Source organism: Kogia breviceps, chromosome 5 (genome assembly GCF_026419965.1).
Source record: "Kogia breviceps isolate mKogBre1 chromosome 5, mKogBre1 haplotype 1, whole genome shotgun sequence".
Lineage (NCBI taxonomy): Eukaryota > Metazoa > Chordata > Mammalia > Artiodactyla > Physeteridae > Kogia > Kogia breviceps.
The window spans coordinates 90,753,281-90,774,575 of record NC_081314.1 but is presented as its reverse complement, the minus strand read 5'-3'; the positions used below and the strand labels follow the sequence as shown (position 1 = coordinate 90,774,575).

Genomic DNA, 21,295 nt, shown 5'->3' with positions numbered 1-21,295 from the left:
CCATAGCAAGTATATTCTATTCCCATTTAACAAAAAACTCTCTGAGCCAACTCAGATACCTTGAGAAATCAACTCAACATTGAACAGCTAGTAAGTAACAGAATATGAACATAGATTCACCTGACTCCAAAGTGGGACATGGAAAGACTCTCTTGCTGTTTCCGTATTTGTAGATGGTGACACAATCTTTTTTTTCAAAAATTTAATTTTATTTATTTATTTTTTATACAGCAGGTTCTTATTAGGGTTCTTATTAGTTATCTATTTTATACATATTAGTGTAGACATGTCAATCCCAATCTCCCAATTCATCCCACCACCACTTCCCCCCTTGGTGTCCATATGTTTGTTCTCTGCATCTCTGGGTGACAGAGTCTTAGGGAGCCAGACAGCCTAGATTTGAATGTCATCTCTCATGCTAACTAGCTATGTGATCTTGGACAACTTACTTAATTTTTCTGAGCCTCAGTTTTTCCATCTGCTAAATGGGGATAATAATAGTAACCTCCTAGGTAAGCACTCAATGTTAGCTATTATTATCTAGTCCTATCTTGTTTAGTACAAGCATTAGTCACAGAAAGTGCACTATGCTTGAGTAAGAACAATTCTAGCAACTACAACTTGGTATTTAGATAGTAAAGCTTTTGAAATGTTTACCACTATGCCTATCTACATCAACTTAAACTCAATTTCAGCATGAGCATTATGGCTGTGAACAAAGCACGTTACCTGAGGCTCAATAACAGATTCACCAAGGATGGCCCGGGTGACAGGGTCTTGATTTACCACAATGGGACCCTGAGAGGAACCAGGAGCCATTGTTACATTCGGAAACCCTGCAGAAGGAAAATAAGTCATGATGATTTTGTTTCATTTAATTAAATTGACTTCACACATACTATACACTGCCATAGGTCTGAATTATCGTATGAAAATCTTAAATAATAATAATAGCAACTTGCACTTAAACAGTGCTTACTATATGCCAGGCATTGTTCTAAATGCTTTTACATATATTACATTGTTTCACCCTCACAAAATCCTATGAGGTTATTAGTATCATTATTTTACATATGAGTAAACTGAAACTCAGAGACGTGAAGCAACAGGCACAGAGTCACACTAGTGAGTGGCCAAGCCAGGATTCAAACCTTAAACTAAAAACTAATGATCTGTTTTTAGGGATTAAGATAAACAACAGATTATATACACATTAAAGTGAATAATGTTGTGCATCTCACAAGAGGCAAAGTTCCTTTTAGAGAGACACTGAAGTTGCTTTAGTTTTCAAATTAAGCTTCACTCAAATTACATACAAAGCAGATACTTTAATTATATGGTAATTTAATATTAATAAGCTGAAAATGAAATTATATCTTAAATTATGAAATCTTATACATTTCACAAAATATTTTAGTAAATAATAACAATTTACCTTTTCTTAACTTGAGTAATTTGTAATAGTTAATATTCTTAGTGAAAAGCAAAGAAATTGTAATAAATCTATGTCTAACAACTCTTGTATGCTATCCACCCTAGAACACATGTGATAGAAATAATATGATGCCTGAGAAAAGATTTTAAATTCTTTCAAATAGCCAGGTGTGGGCTATGATGAATAAGATAAAGAAACTTTTGTTTGATGTGACTACTTTACCTGTGCGCCTACGAGGAAAAGCAACAAACAGATCTTTTGCTGTAGCCATCAAATGATCCGATTTTTCCAATACATCCTGCATCTGGTATTGATCAGAAAGAATCTAGACACAGGTTAGTGATAAATATTATTATTCAGAAAAATATATATATACTTAATAAATCACAAAGGAAAAGTCCATACAAAGGCAGGAGCTTAAAAATCATCTCAAATCCTTCAACGGCAATATCATTAAATACCAGTAGATGGAGCTATTATAATAATTAGTGGATTTCAAATGCTTGGCTTTGATCCAAAGAAATACATTATTAAATCATGACCCAGTTCCCACACAAATGTAGACAAACACCAAAATAAAAGCTTTGCTTAAACTTACTCTTTGATAACCACTCTGATATTTTCTTTTTAGTTTCTATTCTATTTTTTCGAATGATGGTCGCAACCCACTAACTTGATTTTACAATCCATTAAAAAGTTGTGATCCACAGTTTGAAAAACACTGATTAAACATGAATCTTTGAGCCATAAACTCAGATGTGTGACTCTTTGGTGTTTCAACCATTAAAGTGATTTCATAATCCACTAATGGGTCATGACCCACAACTTAAAAAACACGACGTGAGATACGATTTTGGGGGCATTAAACAAAAAAGTGATGCTTCTGCATTTATAAACAAGCTCGATTTTTATCCTGGAGAAATGAGAACTCAAAAAATACCAGTACGGCAGTGGCTCTGATTATACACTTTCAACTTAGGAACTTTCCCAGTTACAAGCAAGGATGCGCGGGCTAGAGTGAAAGCAAGTCAACACCCACCACCACCAGATCACATTCTTAGGCTGAAAGTAGTCTCAAAATTGGAAATTTTCCAGTTTCCAACACTGACTCAAATCAAAACATCTGGTAACAAATGCTCTTACCAGAATTTCTCTAGACCATGGAAACAAGCATACAATGTGACCTCAGTTACTGTTTTAGGACATGAAGAAAAATAACAAGTCATATTCTGACTTTTTCCCCCTTCTTCCCCTGCTAAAGCCAAGCAGGTTGGCTGGCTCTGTTAGTGAGAATAAAGTTCTGAATCTTTTCTCTCCACAAAGAGTAAGTTTTGGAATGGCACAGGACAAAGAGCACATTTGGAGTCAGAAGCGTAGCATCCTAGGCCCTGTCAAGAGATACAAAAGTGTATACCAAATCTGTATACAATTCTAGAGATATTTGAGAATGTTGTTACAACTTAAATTTTCATCCCTGGTTAGCCATCTTGTAGCACGTGCAATTAGAGTTTACGAAAGAAAGTAAATGGAGCATTATAATCTACCACTTATACTAGAAAAGTTACACAAAATATATTTCCTAGCAGCAGTTTTGTTTACTATTTTTAAAAAAGGTATTGACTTCCTATCAAAATGAAGAGATATAAATTGAAAGCAGCAGATTGTGGAGGAATAATTTTATCCTGTCAAGACCTGATACTAATTATAATGAGGTCTCCAGAAAACACACTGCCCTGCAGCTCTCTCCCTGCTAGTCCCTGCCCAGGCTCCTTGGGGCAGACGGCTTGAGTGGCCAGAAGTCAGAGCACTGGCTTTCTCTCGCTCTTTCTGGATTTCTTTATCACTCCTCTATGATAAAACTCATCCTCATGATAGGTAAATCAATCTCTGCAGGCCCATCTGTATATATTATTTCCCCAGATGGGTTTGCACAGCACAAAACCAAACTTCTGAAGAGTACAACAGAATACATCTTGGATTTTCAAAAGATCAGTCAAGGTCCCTTCAAAAACATTATTAGAAACTTCTCATGCTAACAGTTTTGCTCTCTGGTAATCAAAACCAGACAGAATTGGGAAAGTACAAAGAGACAAGGTTAGTTAATATACTTTTAAAATTTACAAAATCTTTATCAAAGCCACCCTCTCTCTAATTTGGATTTTGACCCTTATTTGCTTGATTCCCATGGCATGAGTGGATCATACAGCAAACAAAATCTAAGATTATGCTATTCGAAGAGCTTTTCTCTTAATTTACGTTAATCTAGGAACCCAGCTTCTGGGGGATGGGTCCTGGTAGCTCTAACACATAATGATAAAACCTAGGTGGATATGCCCAAGGAGGACTCTTCCTTTGGTCCCCTCATATACCTTATCACAGACATTACAAATATAGCAACATTGAAATCATAGATGTACGAATCTTTTGACTCAGCAATTCCACTTTTAAGAATTTATCCTACAAATATATTTATACGTGTACTCAAGAACATATTCATTACATTGTTCATTACATTATTTATAGTGACAAGGCAGGAAATAATCTGTCGGTGGCAGACACTGCTACTTACCCACCAATATCCTTTCTTTCTGTTTTCTCTTTAACAGCAGAACTCCCAAGTAAGCCAAGTACATAGCTAATTTCCCAACCACCCTTGCAGGTGACAGTGGTCACTTGATGAAGTTCTGGACAATGGGATAGAAGCCAGAGCTTCTGGGTGATACATAAAGGGAGTGACATGCATTCTCTTCCCCACTTCATGCTGCCTGGGAAACATCTGAAGGAAGCTGGAACAGCCACTCCAAACTCAGACATGGAAGCCCTGTAATAAAGGACCAGAGATCCTCCTACCCACTACCATGTATCTCTGAGTCTGAGCTGTTCCATAAAAGTGGAATAGATTTCTATTTTGTTTAAACCAGTATATTCTGGGGTCTTTCTTTTTTTCAAGATGCTTATACCATACTCTGATACACATCCCAAATGTCCACTAATAAAGCACTAGATAAATAAATTGTGGTATATCCATATACTACCTGGCCATTAAAAAAGAAAAGGTAGATTTCTAAATACTGACATAGCAAAACCTCCAAAATATTGTTAAATGGAAATGCCTAAATCCCACTATTAGCAGAGGTTCTCAACCCTAGCAAAATATTAAAAATTACATAGCAACTGTCTTAAAAATACCTAAGTGGGGCTGCATCCCAGATCCACTGAATTAGAATACCTGAGTATAAATATGTCTGAGTCCAGATACTGTTTTTTATTTCAAATGGGAATTCTTTTAATGGAAATTAGAATCAGTCAGAGTTGAGAAACACTACGCTAGAGCATGAGGAAGCCACATTACATAAAGAAGGCAAAGAAATTTCACTCACCCTCTCTTACCACTCTTCTTCAACCCCTAATTCTACCACATCTACAAGGTATAAGGGATTCAGGACATGAGCAGGGGCCACTAGGGAGGGGAAACAAAAGCCCAGAGTCACCTCAAAGGGGCTGCCATTTTCCCTGGCTAGATCTGTGTTCTTAGGCCTTTCATGGAGAATTACCACGTAACATTTAAATGTACATGACTTGCCTAAGATCACCAAAAGATACGTATCTCTAAAGAACCATTCTCTTTCAATCCACTATTCTTTTTACAAGCTCATGTAAACATTTATTTGGGAGATATAATTCTTCCTCATGATATATAAAGTCATGATTTTCATATTTCACTAATAAGCCTAACAAATTCCTCAAAAGACAGAATGTGACTTAAAGCTGCAGCAGAAGGTCACCCAGACAGCTAAGTGCCATAAGCTCCAAGCACTGAACAAGAAGAAAACAGGCATTTCTTTTACAATGATTTCAGCCCAAATAAAAGAAGGGTTTTGCTGTAGTTCCTTCTTATTTTCCATATTATTTATTCCTACCCACTCTGATTACTTATTCAAACACCCTACACCTGACAAAAGATTAAGCCAAAGACAAGTACCTTACTAATTTGTTGGACAAGCACACATTTTTTTTTTTGCAAAGTAATCTAACAGCATTGCTGTTGAACTGAGAAAAATAATTATAGCAGCTTTATATATATATATGACACTAATTATGTGCCAAGGACTGTCCTAATCACTTTAGTAATATTTTATCACTGAAATCTCCTAACAATACAATCAGGCAAATACTGTTACTCCTGTTTAAAGATAAGAAAATTCAGGCTGGGAAGTTAATAATTTAAGGTCACCTGGCTAGTAAGCTGAAGAGTGGGAATTCAAATCACAAAACTAGACTGTAATCATCACTCTGCTCCTTTTTCCAAAGTCAACCTGTAGATCATTGTGTAAGGACACGATAATGATTAGAGTCTGTCCAATGTGAATCAAATACACGGGAAAAGAGAGACACCTATTTACCTCTTCTTTTCTTTCTAACTCTACAGATGATGCAGTTTAGCATTACCTCCTTCATGACAGACAATCTCCTTTTCTCAAGATTAGAAATTTCCGGTTTCTGCTTCTTCCATTTTCTCTTCAAAGCTTTTTCTTGGAGTTCCCAGTGTGCTAATGCTCTATTCTTTGATTTGTGTATTTCATGACGACGGATCTATATGGAAGAAAAAATATATAAAAGAATGTTTCAGGAACAAAGAACTTGCCTATTCAGATGGTAGGACAACCTAACCTAGTTCATCTTTTTTTATTTTTTCTAGTCCAGTATACGTATATTTTATATATATATATATATATTCACAAAATTTTCACCATCTTCTAAATTATCAAAAATGATTTTTTAAAAAAGAAGTATCTAAAACTAGCAGACCTAGGGAGTTCCCTGGTATCCTAGTGAGTAGGATTCTGGGCTTTCACTGCTGTGGCCTGGCTTTAATCCCTGGTCAGGTACTGAGATCCCACAAGCCATGTAGCATGGCCAAAAAATAAATAAATAAAACAAACTAGTAGACCTAGCTAAAACACAAAATGAAAGAATATTAATTTCTACTTCTTTTGTACAAGACTATCCAATAAAGTCGTGTTTTGCAAACTGCATCTTGGGACTCACTTAATGGGTGGTAAAATAAATTAGTGGATCAAAACCAACATTAAAAAAAATAAACAGAATATAGAATAGAAAATATTAAGAACACATTGCACATAATAAAAGTTAAGAATTCTTTTGTTAAATTTTTCAGTTACATATGTGTGTACATATACAATTATAAACACACACACACACACACACACACACACAGACTGAGTATGACATAAAAGGCACAAAATCCACTGAGTCATCTCTGGCAAAGGCACACCCATTCCATGATATTCACATCACCACCAAGAGCTCACAATGCAGTGTTTTTATAGCCCTGCAATGGCTGCATGTGGAAGTGGGTCCATGGAGATGCAGGACTCCAAGGAAGTGGAATTCCAGAAGCAGAAGCAGAGATATGAGTCACAGCTTAAGAGTTAGAAGGGAGGAGTTCACTAAGGTGGCTAAGGAACAAAAGCAGATATTGGCTTTACAAGCATTCTAGCATTCAGAACTATGAATATGAACAAAACCTGTATGTCATCTGATAAAATGTACTACTGAGTTTGCACCATGTAAATATGAAATCAGTCCATTAAGAGATTAACAACTAAATATTATGTAAGGTTTCTGATTCACAAAGAACAAATGAAGATGACATTTTTGAGACAATCAGGGAAATCTGAATACAGACTGGGATTAGGTAATACCAAAATATTAGTGTTACTTTTGTCAGGCATGATAATGGCATTTTGGTTATATAAGAAAATATCTATTTTTTTTAATGCAAACTGAATATGTAGGCACAAAATGACATGTCCTCTGGGCTTTGCTTTAAAATGCTCCAGTGAAGAAGCAAAGGGTAAGATAAATGAAACAAGTATGGCAAAATTTTCATAACTATTATATCTAGGCGAACAGTACATGGGAGTTCTTTATACTTTTGTCGCTATTTTCACGTGAGTTTGAAATTTTTCATAATAAAAAAATTTTAAGTCAGTTGGACATCATTATTATCCTCAACAAACATTTAATGAGTACCTACTATGATTAAGATTCCTAGGCCCACAAAAACTTATAAGATACAGCCTCTGTCCCTCAAAAACATTAATAATCTGCCCAGAGAGACTGGACATATGCATATAAAGATAAATGACAAGCATTAGATGGCATATACTCAATGCCTTATGTAGGTAGTAAGTACAACAAAAGTTCAGAGAAGAAAGCAACTGTTAGGCAGCTTCAAAGAGTAGGACTTCAAACTTACTACAATAATCAAGAGAGTATGGTACTAGCATAACAATAGACATACAGATCAGTGGAATAGAAATGAGAGTCCAAAATAAACACTTACCTTTACAGACAATTGATTTTCAACAAGGGTGCCAAGACAATTCAATGTGAAAAGAACAGTCTTTTTAATAAATGGTGCTTAGGCAATTGGATATCCATTTGCAAAAGAATGAAGCTGGACTCCTACCTCACACCATACATAAAAATTAATTCAAAATGGATGAAAGGCCTAAACATGAGAGCCAAAACTTTAAAACTCCTAGACAAAAACATAGAAGTAAATATTTGTGAACCTTGGTTAAACAATGGTTTCTTAAGATATGACACTAAAGCTACAAGTGACAAAAGAAAAAAATTAGATAAATTGTACTTCATCAAAATTTAAAACTTTTATGTTTCAAGGGATACTATCAAGAAAGCTAAAATGCAACCAACAGAATGGAAGAAAATATTTGCAAATCATATATCTGATAAGAAACATATCCAGAATATATAAAGAACCCTACTACTCAACAATAAAAACACAAATAATCCAATTTTATTTTTATTTTATTTTATTTTTTGTGTCCCTCTCTTCATCAAGCCCAATTCATAGCTGTCACATATTTCCTCTGGAAATTTTTAAATAACTAAAAGACTTGAAGAGACATTTCTCCAAAGAAGATACTACAAATGGCCAATAAATATATGAAAGGATACTCAATGTCATTAGTCATTAGGGAAATGCAAATCAAAACTACAATGAAGGGGCTTCCCTGGTGGTGCAGTGGTTGAAAGTCTGCCTGCCGATGCAGGGGACACGGGTTCGTGTCCCAGTCTGGGAAGATCCCACATGCCGCAGAGCGGCTGGGCCCGTGAGCCATGGCCGCTGAGCCTGCGCATCCAGAGCCTGTGCTCCGCAGTGGGAGAGACCGCAACAGTGAGAGGCCCGTGTACCGCCAAAAAAAAAAAAAAAAAAAAACAAAAAACTACAATGAGATTCCACTTTATATCCCCTAGGAGAACTAAAACCACAAAGATGACAATGACAAATGCTGGCAAGGGATGTGGAAAAACTGGCACCCTCATACATGCTGGTAAGAATGTAAATGGTGCAACCACTTTAGAAAACAGTTTGGCAGTTCCTCAGAAAGTTAAACATAGAGATATCATATGACTCAGCAATTCTACTTCCAGGTATACTTCCAAGAGACTAAGAGCGTATGTTCACACAAAATCTTGTACATGAATATTCAGAGCAGTATTATCTATAATAGTCAAAAAGGAGAAACAACCCAAATGTCCAACAACTGATAAATCGATAAATAAAACATGGTATATCCGTAAACAAAATAGTATTTGGCAATAATAAGGGATGAAGTACTGATACTACAACATGGATGAACCTTGAAAACATTACGCTAAAAGAAAGAAGCCAGATATAAAACATACATATTATATTGCATTTATATGAAATGTCCAGAATAGGCAAATCCATAGAGACGTAAAACAGATTAGTTGTTGCCAGGGATTTGAGGGGTGGGGCATAGAGGGTGACTGTTAATGGGTAAAGGGTTACTTTTGGGGGAGTGATGAAAATGTTATAAAATTAGAAAGTGATGATGGTTGCATAACTCTGTGACTATACTAAAAAGCAATGAATTGTATACTTTAAAAGAGTAGATTTTATGTTATGTGATTTATATCTTAATAAAGCTGTTTAAAAAACCAACAAACCTATAATAAAAGCTTTTTTTTAAAAAAAGTAAAACTTGAACTAGGATAAGGAAGCAAAGTAAGATTTGTACAGGAGGAGAAGAAGGTAGGGAGACTGTTCCAAGTAAAGAGAATAGCATGAACTGGGGCTCAAATGTGGAAATGTACATGGCATGTTCAAGAAATAAATTATAATGGATGTTTGTATAGGGAAGTAATGGTAAATAATGCTAGTGATATCTACAGATAGGAAAAGATGATAAATGTGTACAGGAAAATACTGGACTAGAGAGATCTGAACTGTAAACCAAACCTATCTAATGAAATTCTAATGCATTCTGATATGCCTAAGTAAAATAAGGAAGCCCAGGACATACACTTTTTGATTTTATATAGACATAAGCAAGATTAAAAATAACTGAACAACTTCTAGTAAGTGCCTCTGGTTTCTATTCTGTAGGTTAGAAGTATCAAATATCAAATAAGATGATGAACAAATGACTTACTTTCGATAGTAAACTTACCAGATCTTCAGGAGTTGCCTGATGAACTGTTAGATCAGTTACAGTGTTCTGCAAAAAAAAAAGATGATGAACTTTCTTTGAAAAGCAAAAGGTTTCTTACAAAATATTAATATATGCTGAATTTTAATGGCTGAAAACGGATTCAAAATCCTGAGACCAAAAAGTCTTTCCCTGAGAATTAAATTCTCAATTTAAATATTAACAAGGATTACTTTTAGGTGTCTTGTAGAAAATAACTGACTATTTTTAAGTGTCTCGCAGAAATTAAGCACTAAATTCACCAAGCAAGCATACATTATATTAAAATAATGAAAACAACCGGGTAGTACATAATTCAAAACAAGTTAGTTTAACTAAAGTTATAGTTTTCAAACTATATTTCATGGAACAAGGCAACTCTAAAGATCCTGAAATATAAAGTGTGATCACTACAGAGAGGTTCAATTTGTGCCCATGCCAACACCTTAAGCATAGAACCTATCATAACGAGAGACAAATCTTGAGGGTATTGTATAATTTCATAAAATGTGAAAACAGTCACTCAAGTAAAAAGGCACTAAACCAAATGGCAGGGCTTCCACATTGCACAACTCCAGGTGGCTCCGTTGATATCACAGGCCATGTAAATAGTGCCCCTTGGAATTGTGCAGTGCACAGCCTGCACAGCTCTGAGTAGCAGCCCTGCAATTTGGTCCTTTCCAAAATGACTTCAGCCATTGTGTTATACAGATTTGGCAAGGCAGGGAAAAAAGCAATGTAGAGTTTTAATTCTAAGAGAAATACAGAGAACTGAGCCTAGTGAAATAGCTTCTGATGTATTCAAAGACTTAACCTTTGGGCCATAGTTTGTATTTAGTTCAAGTCTTTTATATACTAAAACTGTTATTCCTTCCATATTGATTTAGAAAAGTACAAGATACAATGGTAATATCATGAGAATTGGTTTTTTTTGTTGTTTTTTGGGGAGTTTTTCTGGCCATGCCACATGGCTTATAGGATCTTAGTTCCCCAACCAGGGACTGAACCTGGGCCCTCAGCAGTGAAAGTGCCAAGTCCTAACCACTGGACCACAAGGGAATTCCTGAGAATTGTTTTTAACAATCATAATAAAAATTCAGGCATATAAGTGATATGCTTGGAATTAGTTTTCATGGGAGAAAATATAATTTCATTTATACTACTATTGCTTAAAACTATAGTTGACTCTTGAACAATACGGGTTTGAACACAGGTCCACTTATGTGTCGATATTTTTCAATACATACTACAGTGTGACACGATCCACAGTTGGCTGAATCCATGGATGCAAAACCACAGATACAGAGGGCCAACTGTAAAGTTATACGTGGATTTTCGACTGTGCAGAGGGTCGGTGCCCCTAACCCACATGTTGTTCAAGGGTCAACTGTATTTTCTTCTGAAATTGCCTTTAAATCTAATTTACAAGCCATTTCAGAAAATGCCTCAATATTTTCATCAAAACAGTATTATTGGGCTTCCCTGGTGGCACAGTGGTTGAGAATCCGCCTGCCGATGCAGGGGACACGGGTTCGTGCCCCGGTCCGGGAAGATCCCACATGCCGTGGAGCGGCTGGGCCCGTGAGCCATGGCCGCTGAGCCTGTGCGTCCTGAGCCTGTGCTCCGCAACGGGAGAGGCCACAACAGTGAGAGGCCGGCGTACCGCGCAAAAAAAAAAAAAAAAAAAAAAAACAGTATTATTCAGTTGATCTCTCCTTCCTCATTTACCATTCACACCAAATGACCTATAACTACTTTCAAGTTCCATCTACCTTCAGAAAACGTTTTTTTCCACCACTGGAGATAATATAAAGTAAATGAGGAAGGTTCTGAATGCAATTTCAAATAATGGTTTTCAACTATGTTTTGAGCAACAGCAGCATATCAAAATAAATATGGAATTTCCCAAAGTAACCACTCTGAAGGGGAAAACTTATGTTATCATGTGCATTTTTTCACCTTTTAATCAGTATCATTACCTTAGAGTCATATCCTTATACTATTTTATAGCCAATCACATGGCAACAAAGCAATCTAAACATAGAAAAGTCCCCCTGCTCCGCTTTCTAAGGCTGTCAGTTTGCCCAGGATACCTGGCTAAGGTGGTTGGCCACAACCCAGAAGGTTCTAAGTCCAAAAGAATCCCTAAGATCCAAACTAGTCCCTGACCAGTTAATCTTCACAACAGAAAGTAAAAGTACCCAAAGTCTCATGGTCCAAACCAAAGTACCCAACTCCAAAAGATAAAAATCCCCTTGATAATACCAAGTGGTACTCAGGGTAGGAGCCAGGGATCATGTCTCAGATACCTGAGACCTGTCTTACATCTTACGAGAACCTTTGTACTGAAATTGACCAGTCTCTGGAGATGAGTAAAAAACAATTTGAGGGATAAGAGAGCAAGGATCACACACTTTTTCAGTCAAAAATGCCACTCATATGATTATGATATCACAGGTTGCTATGGGCAAATCTAAAATATGTACCAAAAAATTGCAGATTTCAGGTTAACTAGAGTTGCCTTAAAGCAGTAAGTTCTCAAAGTAGAGGTGGGGGACTTTTTAAAAACACACTCCCCACCCACTTAAGATTTCAGTTCTTTCTTTTTTAAAGGAGAGAAGGGAAAGGAAATCCCTTCCCTTCTTTTCTTAAATTAATTTATTTATTTTTGGCTGTGTTGGGTCTTCCTTTCTGTGTGAGGGCTTTCTCTAATTGCGGCAAGCGGGAGCCACTCTTCATGGCAGTGCGTGGGCCTCTCACTGTTGCAGCCTCTCGCTGCGGAGCACAGGCTCCAGACACGCAGGCTCAGTAGTTGTGGCTCACGGGCCTAGCTGCTCCACGGCATGTGGGATCTTCCCAGACCAGGGCTTGAACCCGTGTCCCCTGCATTGGCAGGCAGATTCTCAACCACTGCGCCACCAGGGAAGCCCCAAGATTTCGGTTCTTAAAAAGAGGTAGAGCTATAACCTCAACATTCATATTTTTTAAAACTTCCCCAAAGGCATCTGCTCTTCCCTCCAAGACCTAGGATATTGGACTGGCCAAAAAGTTCATTCGGTTAATGAATACGTTGTTCAATAAAGTTCTTGGTGAAAATGAAAAATGTCTTTTATTTTTACTTAAAATGAAACAAACATTTTGGCCAACCCAGTAACATGCCTAGAAACCCATTCCACCATATCGCATGCTAAGCCCCATTCAGAGCACCATCCTGAGTGACTAAGGTGATGTCATCACATTTATTCCTTCCATGTAATGTTATACCGTGTATTATCCCACCTAGACTTACATCCCATTCTTGCTTTACTGACATTTTCTTCTTCTTTACTTTCAGTGCTTTCCTTCCTCCTCCACGGGGACCGTAACGGTTCACTCTGACAAATGACATCTAGGAGTAATAATCATATCAAATTTTTAAAATACATGAAAAACTGATAATTAATCATCACCAGAGAGGGAAAAAGATATCTAAGAAAATAAATTTTAAAACATCAGACGAGAACTTTAAGTATAATGAAAGGAACAGGCTACCAAAAGACTTGGTTCTTTCACTTCATAATTATTAAAATGTTGATACTGATAACTATGATAAAAGAGGTTTCAAATCAACAAATTAAATATATGTGATTAATAAAGAACCCTAGGAATGAAGCAAGTATGACCTAAAGCAGAGATCTATCTGACAGTCATAAGCATAAGCATTGTCACCTGTTATACAAATTCACAATGAATAGAGGAAATGTCAATCACATGTGAACAATGTGAATGTAAGAGGAGAGCAAGAGATAGTTGGGGTTCTTTTTTAAGCATCTAGCACTCAAAATCACTACCAGAAACATACGTGCTTACCTTAAAATAAAGGTGGCTAAATTTTAGAGAATGAATGAGTTATGATACGATCTCTGGTATATTTTTCACATAATACTAAATGGGGGTGATTATTGATACTAAACTAGAATATGAAAATGGCCAGCAGTTGCTTGGCACTTTTAAAATGCAATGCTAAGGACATTAGACTAAACATCATACAAAATTAGAAAAAGACTCACAGTGCCGGAACACTAGGATTTGAGGATACATACATGATTTTTAAAAAGCAACACATATACATAACTCCAATTCCAGAACTTCTTTAACACCTAAATAATTACAAAACTTTCCAGCTGACCCCCTTACTCCAAATTATCCTAAAACAAAGACTCTAGTATTTTCCTTAAGTACATCTTTTTAAAAAATCATTTAGTCTACTGTGAATAAAGATGACTAAATGCAAGTATTTCTCAGGAATTGGCCCTCTGTCCTATAACTCTTAGCAACCACATTCACTCTTTAAGTATGGTTAATTTCAGAACGTACAACCCGGCAAAGGAGACAAGTCACATACAAGTTAGAGAATAACATTTAAGTGTTATCATAGTGATGGTGATGATGGGGATGATGATGATAGTGGTGGTGGTTATAATGATGGAAATAGCTACTAAGTACTTTCTTCAAGCCAGGTACTGTTCTAAACTCTTCCCATATATTATCTCCTTTAATCCTCACACTAATCCCATGAAGTATTTACTATTGTTATTCATTTTACAGATGAGAAAACGAAGGGACAAAGAGTTAACTGACTGGGAAGGTCACACAGTAAATTGCAGAGACATATATGCCATTTTAAAAGATATGGAATGGAATAGAACCAAGAGTCCAAAACAAAACTTTAAACTTATGGTCAGTTTATATTCAACAAGGGTGCCAAGAAACAATTCAATGGGGAAAGAACAGTCTTTTAAGTTAATGATGCTGGGACAACTGGATATCCATATGAAAAAGAATGAAGTAAGACCCCCTACCTCACAACATGTAAAAAATTAACTTAAAATGAATCACAGACTTAAATGTAAGAGCTAAAAGTACAAAACTCCTAGAAGATAACATAAGCATAAATCTTCATGAACCTTGGGTTAAGCAATGGTTTCTCAGAAATGACACTAAAAACACAAGCAACCAAAGAAAAAATAAATTGGACTCCATCAAAATTTAAAACTTTTGTGCTTCAAAGGACACCATCAAGAAAGTGAAAAGACAACCAAAAGAATGAGATGAAACATTTGCAAATCATATATCTAACGAGTAACTTGTACCCAGAATATATAAAGAACTCTTACAAATCAACAACAAAAAATCCAATTTTAAAATGGCTAAGGGGGCTTCCCTGGTGGCACAATGGTTAAGAATCTGCCTGCCAATTCAGGGGACACAGGTTTGAGCCCTGGTCCGGGAAGATCCCACATGCCACAGAGCAACTAAGCCTGAGCACCAAAACTACTGAGCCTGCACTCTAGAGTCTGCGAGCCACAACTACTGAGCCCGTGTGCCACAACTACTGAAGCCCGCGTGCCTAGAGCCCAGGCTCCGCAACAAGAGAAGCCACTGCAGTGAGAAGCCCACGCACCGCAACAGAGTAGCCCCTACTCGCGGCAACTAGAGAAAACCCCCGCGCAGCAACAAAGACCCAATGCAGCCAAAACAAATTTTAAATTTTTTAAAAAAAAGAAAGAAAAAATAAATAAATAAAATGGCTAAGGGATTTGAATACACATTTCCCCAAAGAAGATACTACAAATGGCCAATAAACATGTGAAGAGATGTTCAAGATCACCAGTCATTAAATGCAAATCAAAACCATAATGAGATATTACCTTACACCCACCAGGATGGTTATAATCAAGAAGATGTAAATAACAAGCTTTGGCGAGAATATGGAGAAATTGGAATCCCCATATATTACTAGTGGGAATGCAAAATGGCATAGCCACTTTGGAAAACAGTTTGGCGGTTCCTAAAGAAGTTAAAGAGTTACTACATGACTCAGCAACTCTAGTCCCACATATACAGCCAAAAGAATTGAAAACTTATGTCCACACAAAAACTTGGACATGAATGTTCATAGCAACATTATTCTTAATAGACAAAAAGTGGAAACATCCCAAATATCCACCAACTGAAGAAAGGATAAATAAAATATTGTATATCCATATTCTGTAATATTATTTAGCAATAATAAGGAATGAAGTACTGACACATGCTACAACATGGATGAACCTTGAAAATATTAAGCTAAGAGAAAGAAGCCAGACACCAAAGGTCATAAATTATATGATTCCATTTATATGAAATGTCCAGGATAGGCAAGTCCATAAAGACATAAAGTAGATTAGTGGTTGGGAGGGTCTGCGGGGAGGAGGAAACGGAGAGCCACTGCTAATGGGTACAGGGTTTCTTTTGGTGGTGATGAAAATGTCATGGAATTAGATAGTTGTGATGATTGCAAAACTGTGAATATACTAAAAAACTCTAAACTGTATACTTTAAAGGGTTAAATTTTATGGTCTGTGAGTTATATCTCAACAATGCTGTTATTTAAAAAGATATGGAAAAATATAATGTTTATTCAAAAAAGCTTTCTTACGTATTTTATTTTAACCACTTAGATCTTCGATTTACTTGGCAGAAACAAAAGGAAATCATAAAATGTCAGTATATCTAAATGATGAATTATGTATTCATTAAAATTATATTATGAAGAATGTAGGAAAATACATAGAAAGTTCAGTGTAAAAAGTAGAATACAGAACTGCACATATAGTATATTCTCATGATGTTAATACACACACAATACTAATAAAGCACTTACCTGTGCTAAAAGCTTCACATTTAATCCCACAACCCGATGAGGCACATACTATCCTGAGACACATTAGAGCATAATAGTTAAGAGTACAGTCTAAAACCAGACTGTCTGAGTTCACATCCCAGCTCTGCCACTGCTGTAAAACGGAACTAATTAAATGCACAAGGTGCTCAGAACCCCTGCCTAGCACATTCTAAGTTCTACGTAAGGATTACTAATGATTATGTCAGCAACAATTATTAACCCCCGTTCCCAAATGAGAAAACTGGGGCTTTTGAGATATTGCTCAAAGTCACAGAAATAATAATGCACAGAGCTGGGAGCTGACACTCAAAACCAGATCTGACTAATTATGACTAATTATAATAATGCACGTTCTAGAAAACATTACTAGAATTAAGTTATCTCTGGTTGGTTCTATATTTTCCAAACTTTCTACAATGAACTCATGTTACTCTTAAAATACTTTATTTCAAGCTATTTAAAATATTATACTTTCCCACCAGCCTCAATTCTGAAAAACCATCCCTGAATCTGAAGTATGCAAAGGTTAAGTTCACAATGGTGTAACAAAGCTGCTATCCCATCTCTGACCTTCCCTTCACCAACAAACTTCATGAAGGAGAGGCCTATTTAAGCACTTGTATTTACTAAGCCCCAGTTATACTTCAAACTCTTATAACACAGGAACCACCTATGCACTGAAAAGTGTCCTCTTGAACATCACCAGTAAAGGTGACCATATTTTTCTTGACCAAAGATCAGACTTCGTGGTCTAATGAGGGGATTTTGTGCCACTTACAGGAACCAGGTATCATAAGGGAGCTATAGTTTACATGCTGAAATGTGAGACTATAAAGATAGTCTGATGGTTTACAGTGCCAAGATGTCAAATAATAAAATTAGCATAACCCAGAAAATCTAGCCTCGTTGGGAGAAAAATCTAAAATACGAATAGCTTCCTAATTGCTAAAATTATTGGTCCCTTATTTCTCAGGCCCTTTCCATCTCTAGAGACGCCCACTCCTGGAAGCTCGCCCCTCCCTTGGCTTCCATGACACTCTTTCTCCTGGTTTCTCTCCTATTCTTTTCTCCTTTTCAGGCTAAGACAATATTCACATACTACGTAATCAAGGATCTTCACTCAGTTCTATCCCAGTCTTCTTTTCTTTCCATTGGACTCCCTCTCTCTTTGTCCAATAATTGTTTTTGAGAGTTTACCACATGCCAGGCACTGGCCGGGCACTGGAGATACGATAGTAAACAAGTCTAATATGGCACCAGCTCTCATGAAGCGTACTTTCTAGATCACCAAGGGGAATTCACATCTTCCCTTAGTGATCTGACCTACTCCCTTGAGCAAAGCTATCAATGTACTGGGAACACAAATACATTGTGAAAGTTAGTCCCAAATCAAGGATGCACATCTTTCCTCAAAACACCTAATGCTCATTTCCAACTGGCTTCTGTGCACATCTCTCAAATATCTCAAATACGGTATGGCCAATATACAGCTTAGCATCCATGCCCCCTCCCCACCAATGTCTAGTTCTTGATATATAACTGGCTTGCTCAGTAAATGTCTGCTGAATAACGCTGAAGTACAGAATTACCTTTCTTCCAGTTGCTCCTGTTTAAAACCTTAGCATCACCTTCTCTCCCTTCTTGTCTCAAAGCTAATCAGATACCAGAATCTATTCATTCTTTCCCTCAAACATCTCTCTCATGTCCCCCTTTTTTCATCTCTACTATGAATGTTTCTGTCCAGGTTCTCATTATTTCCCCTAATTAATCTTCCTTTCACTCATTCGCTCTCCCACTTCATCATCCATTATTTCAACAAGAATTTTGAAAGCACCTGCCAAGAGCCTGTCACCAGATACAGCAAGAAAGTATAATAACTCTGGACCCTCACAGAGCTTAGTTTGTCCGACCGCAATTAAATAAGGAATTGCAATATAAGGCTAACGTTGGAAGTAAATTCAGTGTCATAGAAATACCTAACTTACTCTACACAGTGAGAAAAGGCCACCTGTCACAGAAATACCTAACTTACCCTACAAAGTGAGAAAAGACCACCTCCTCCCTCTAATTCCCCTAAAAATATTTAAGCTGAGAGCGAAACTATGACTAAAAATTAGAAACTGGGGGAAAAATGCTCCAGGTCAGGGTCGGGGGAGGGCACTTACAAAGGGTTTGAGAGGTTCAGTTTGACTAACAAAGACTTGAGAGGGTAGGAAGACTAGAAAAAGGATAAAAAAGAAAGGCAGAGGCCAGATTATGGCCTTGTGAGCCACAGTAATTTGAACACTAACCTAAAGACCTATAGGAAGCCACTGAAGTGTTTTAAGCAAGGTCAGTTACGATGGGATTTAGTAAAACCACTCTGGCTAGTGGAAAATTGATCAGAGGGAAACAAGACCTCTTTCCAAACACTATCCCTCCAATCACTCTTACCCAGATATATGGATAGAGTATAGCTCTCAAAACTTTACTTCGTTCCTCAAACGATTTTAACAGCGCTCCCCTGCAGAGAGGAATCCAGCTCAGCTCGGCACTCAGACACTCTCCCCGGTCCGTGCGGCCCAGCTGACTTTTCTTTGCAGTCATTTCTCCTCTCACATCTCCCACACATCCTAAAACAAAGCTCTCGCCTTCCCATATAGTTCCAGCCGTTCCTTACGCTCTGCTTGGAACACCCGTCACACTTCCACCCACTTTTCCACGGGGTTAACTCCCACTCACTCTTCAAAACTCATTCAGACGGGCCTTCCTGACAAACCCTTTCCTAACCTTCAAATCGACTTAAATGACCCTCCCTGTCCCCAAGTACCCCGGGTAGTTTGTCTCTCTCCCACGAGACCGGAAATTCCTTGAAAACTACATTAGGGTACCCCAATTTCTAGCTCTGCGCATAAGTGCCCGAAAGCGGTGCGCACGTGCACACTCAGGATGCTCCCGGGGGAGCGCGCTAGACACAAACACACCCAGACAGGCATCCTGACATGCACACACACTCGCAAAACACATGGAGTCGCGGGTGCACTCTCTGTAGTAAGGATCCTCAACCCAGGCGCCTGGATCCCCAGGGAACAGAGAGGAAGATGCCACGACCGTTCGCCCCGCCCTGTAGCCCCGGTCCCTAAGATTCTGTGGGGCGGGCTGCAGGCCTCCGCCCCGTCATCGCAACCTGCCTTGCAGTTTCCTGACTGCTGCCTCCACCACGACTAGAACTCCAGGCTCCAGAACCGCTCGGCAGGCCACAAGTTAACACAGTCCACTGCTTCCGGGATGTTGCCTAGGTTACCGGAGCACCGCCCCCATTCCATTGCGTACATCCGGCGAGGCCAGTGCGCAGGCGCCTCCCAAAATCTGGCTTGTTCTGTGAGATAAAAAGGTTGTTGGCGTGGCTTGCGTTGGCACTCTGTCGGCAGGGTTCTGGGCATAGCTCTGGAGGGTAGGCATGTAGCATTAGCCAGGTTCTTGTGAATTCTCGGAAAGAAAGATGTTGCTCCCTACACCAAACTTCACATGTCACACTTGCTTTCACCTCTGTTTATTCAAAAATATTTATTACTACCTACCAATGTGCCAGAGACTGTTATATTCAGCGGAGTCTAAAAACAGGCAAAGTCCCTGTCCTCAGGAAGCTTACTGTGTGATAGCAAACAGTTACCAACAATACAAATGTCAAATTAAAACTGTGACAAATGCACAAGTATGACATTTTTTAATCCATTTTACCTTTGATGTACCTTTGATTCAGTGCTGCTATACGTGTCTTTTGGGATGCATGTGCATGCATTTCTGTTGGGTATATACCTAGAAATGGAATTTCTGGCTCATATGAAATAAGTATATTCAACCCCAGTAGAATATACCAAATTTTTGTTTTTCCCAAATGGATATACATACTTACATTACCACCAAAAAAAAACAAAAACAAACTGATAAGTGCTAACAATTAGGCATACTAACTAGATACTAAACTTATAGGAATATTTGAATTACTAGGAAAGCTGAAAAGCAAGGATGAGTAAATTACCAGGGACGGGTAAAGCCTTCCTGCAGAGGAAGCTACATATGCAAAGGTGTGTGGCAAGTGCAAGGGAGTGGAAGAAGTCCAGTACCTCTGGTGTTGGTGTAAGGAAGGCTGCCCTAATTGGGCGGCGCCAAGACAGGCAAAGCTGTGTATCCCATGTTAAGATCTTCACAGAGCATTTCATTGGAAACCAGAGTTAATTTGCTCCAATAATACAACCTCCTTCAGGTCCTGGCTTTCTACTGTTAAGACACACCCATACATGGGCCAGCAAATACACATTCAACACCTTCTAGATGCAAAGAACTGCCTTCTAATAGTTTCCACTCTGACTGAGGAAGTTTGATGTAGTTATATTCAACGGTCAGTCAATATAATCATCCCCTGCATACATCTTCAACTCCCTGCCCCTCTCTGAGTTACTGTAAACTTGGCAAAACCACAATCCTGGCTATTTCAACACTGTATTTACTAAGTGCCTGATCCCTTGCACATGAAACTGGGAGGAGAAAAACACGCAGCCATGCTGATTTTAAATTTATGATCACTAATTTTAAGTGGGCCTTTAAAAATGACCGAAGACCACAGTA

General features: G+C 37.8%; 1 protein-coding gene across 13 annotated transcripts in view; it reads right to left on the bottom strand.

Moving 5' to 3' along the window:
- The window catches only part of SPICE1 (spindle and centriole associated protein 1), a 91,107-nt gene that overhangs the window by 54,755 nt on the left and 15,057 nt on the right, over positions 1-21,295 (bottom strand). For 2 of the 13 annotated variants that reach the window (XM_067034627.1, XM_059063861.2), the window contains exons 1-6: positions 19,858-19,976; positions 13,271-13,369; positions 9,964-10,011; positions 5,885-6,028; positions 1,658-1,760; positions 730-836 (exon numbers count right to left, since the gene is read on the bottom strand). In XM_067034627.1, coding sequence (XP_066890728.1) covers positions 730-836; positions 1,658-1,760; positions 5,885-6,028; positions 9,964-10,011; positions 13,271-13,369 — 501 coding nt within the window. In that variant the 5' untranslated portion in view covers positions 19,858-19,976. Of the gene's footprint in view, positions 1-729; positions 837-1,657; positions 1,761-5,884; positions 6,029-9,963; positions 10,012-13,270; positions 13,370-16,666; positions 17,257-18,276; positions 19,097-19,120; positions 19,477-19,857; positions 19,985-21,295 lie in introns of those variants that run through there. The other 11 variants (XM_067034623.1, XM_067034631.1, XM_067034629.1 and 8 more) reach the window with 9 other exon arrangements.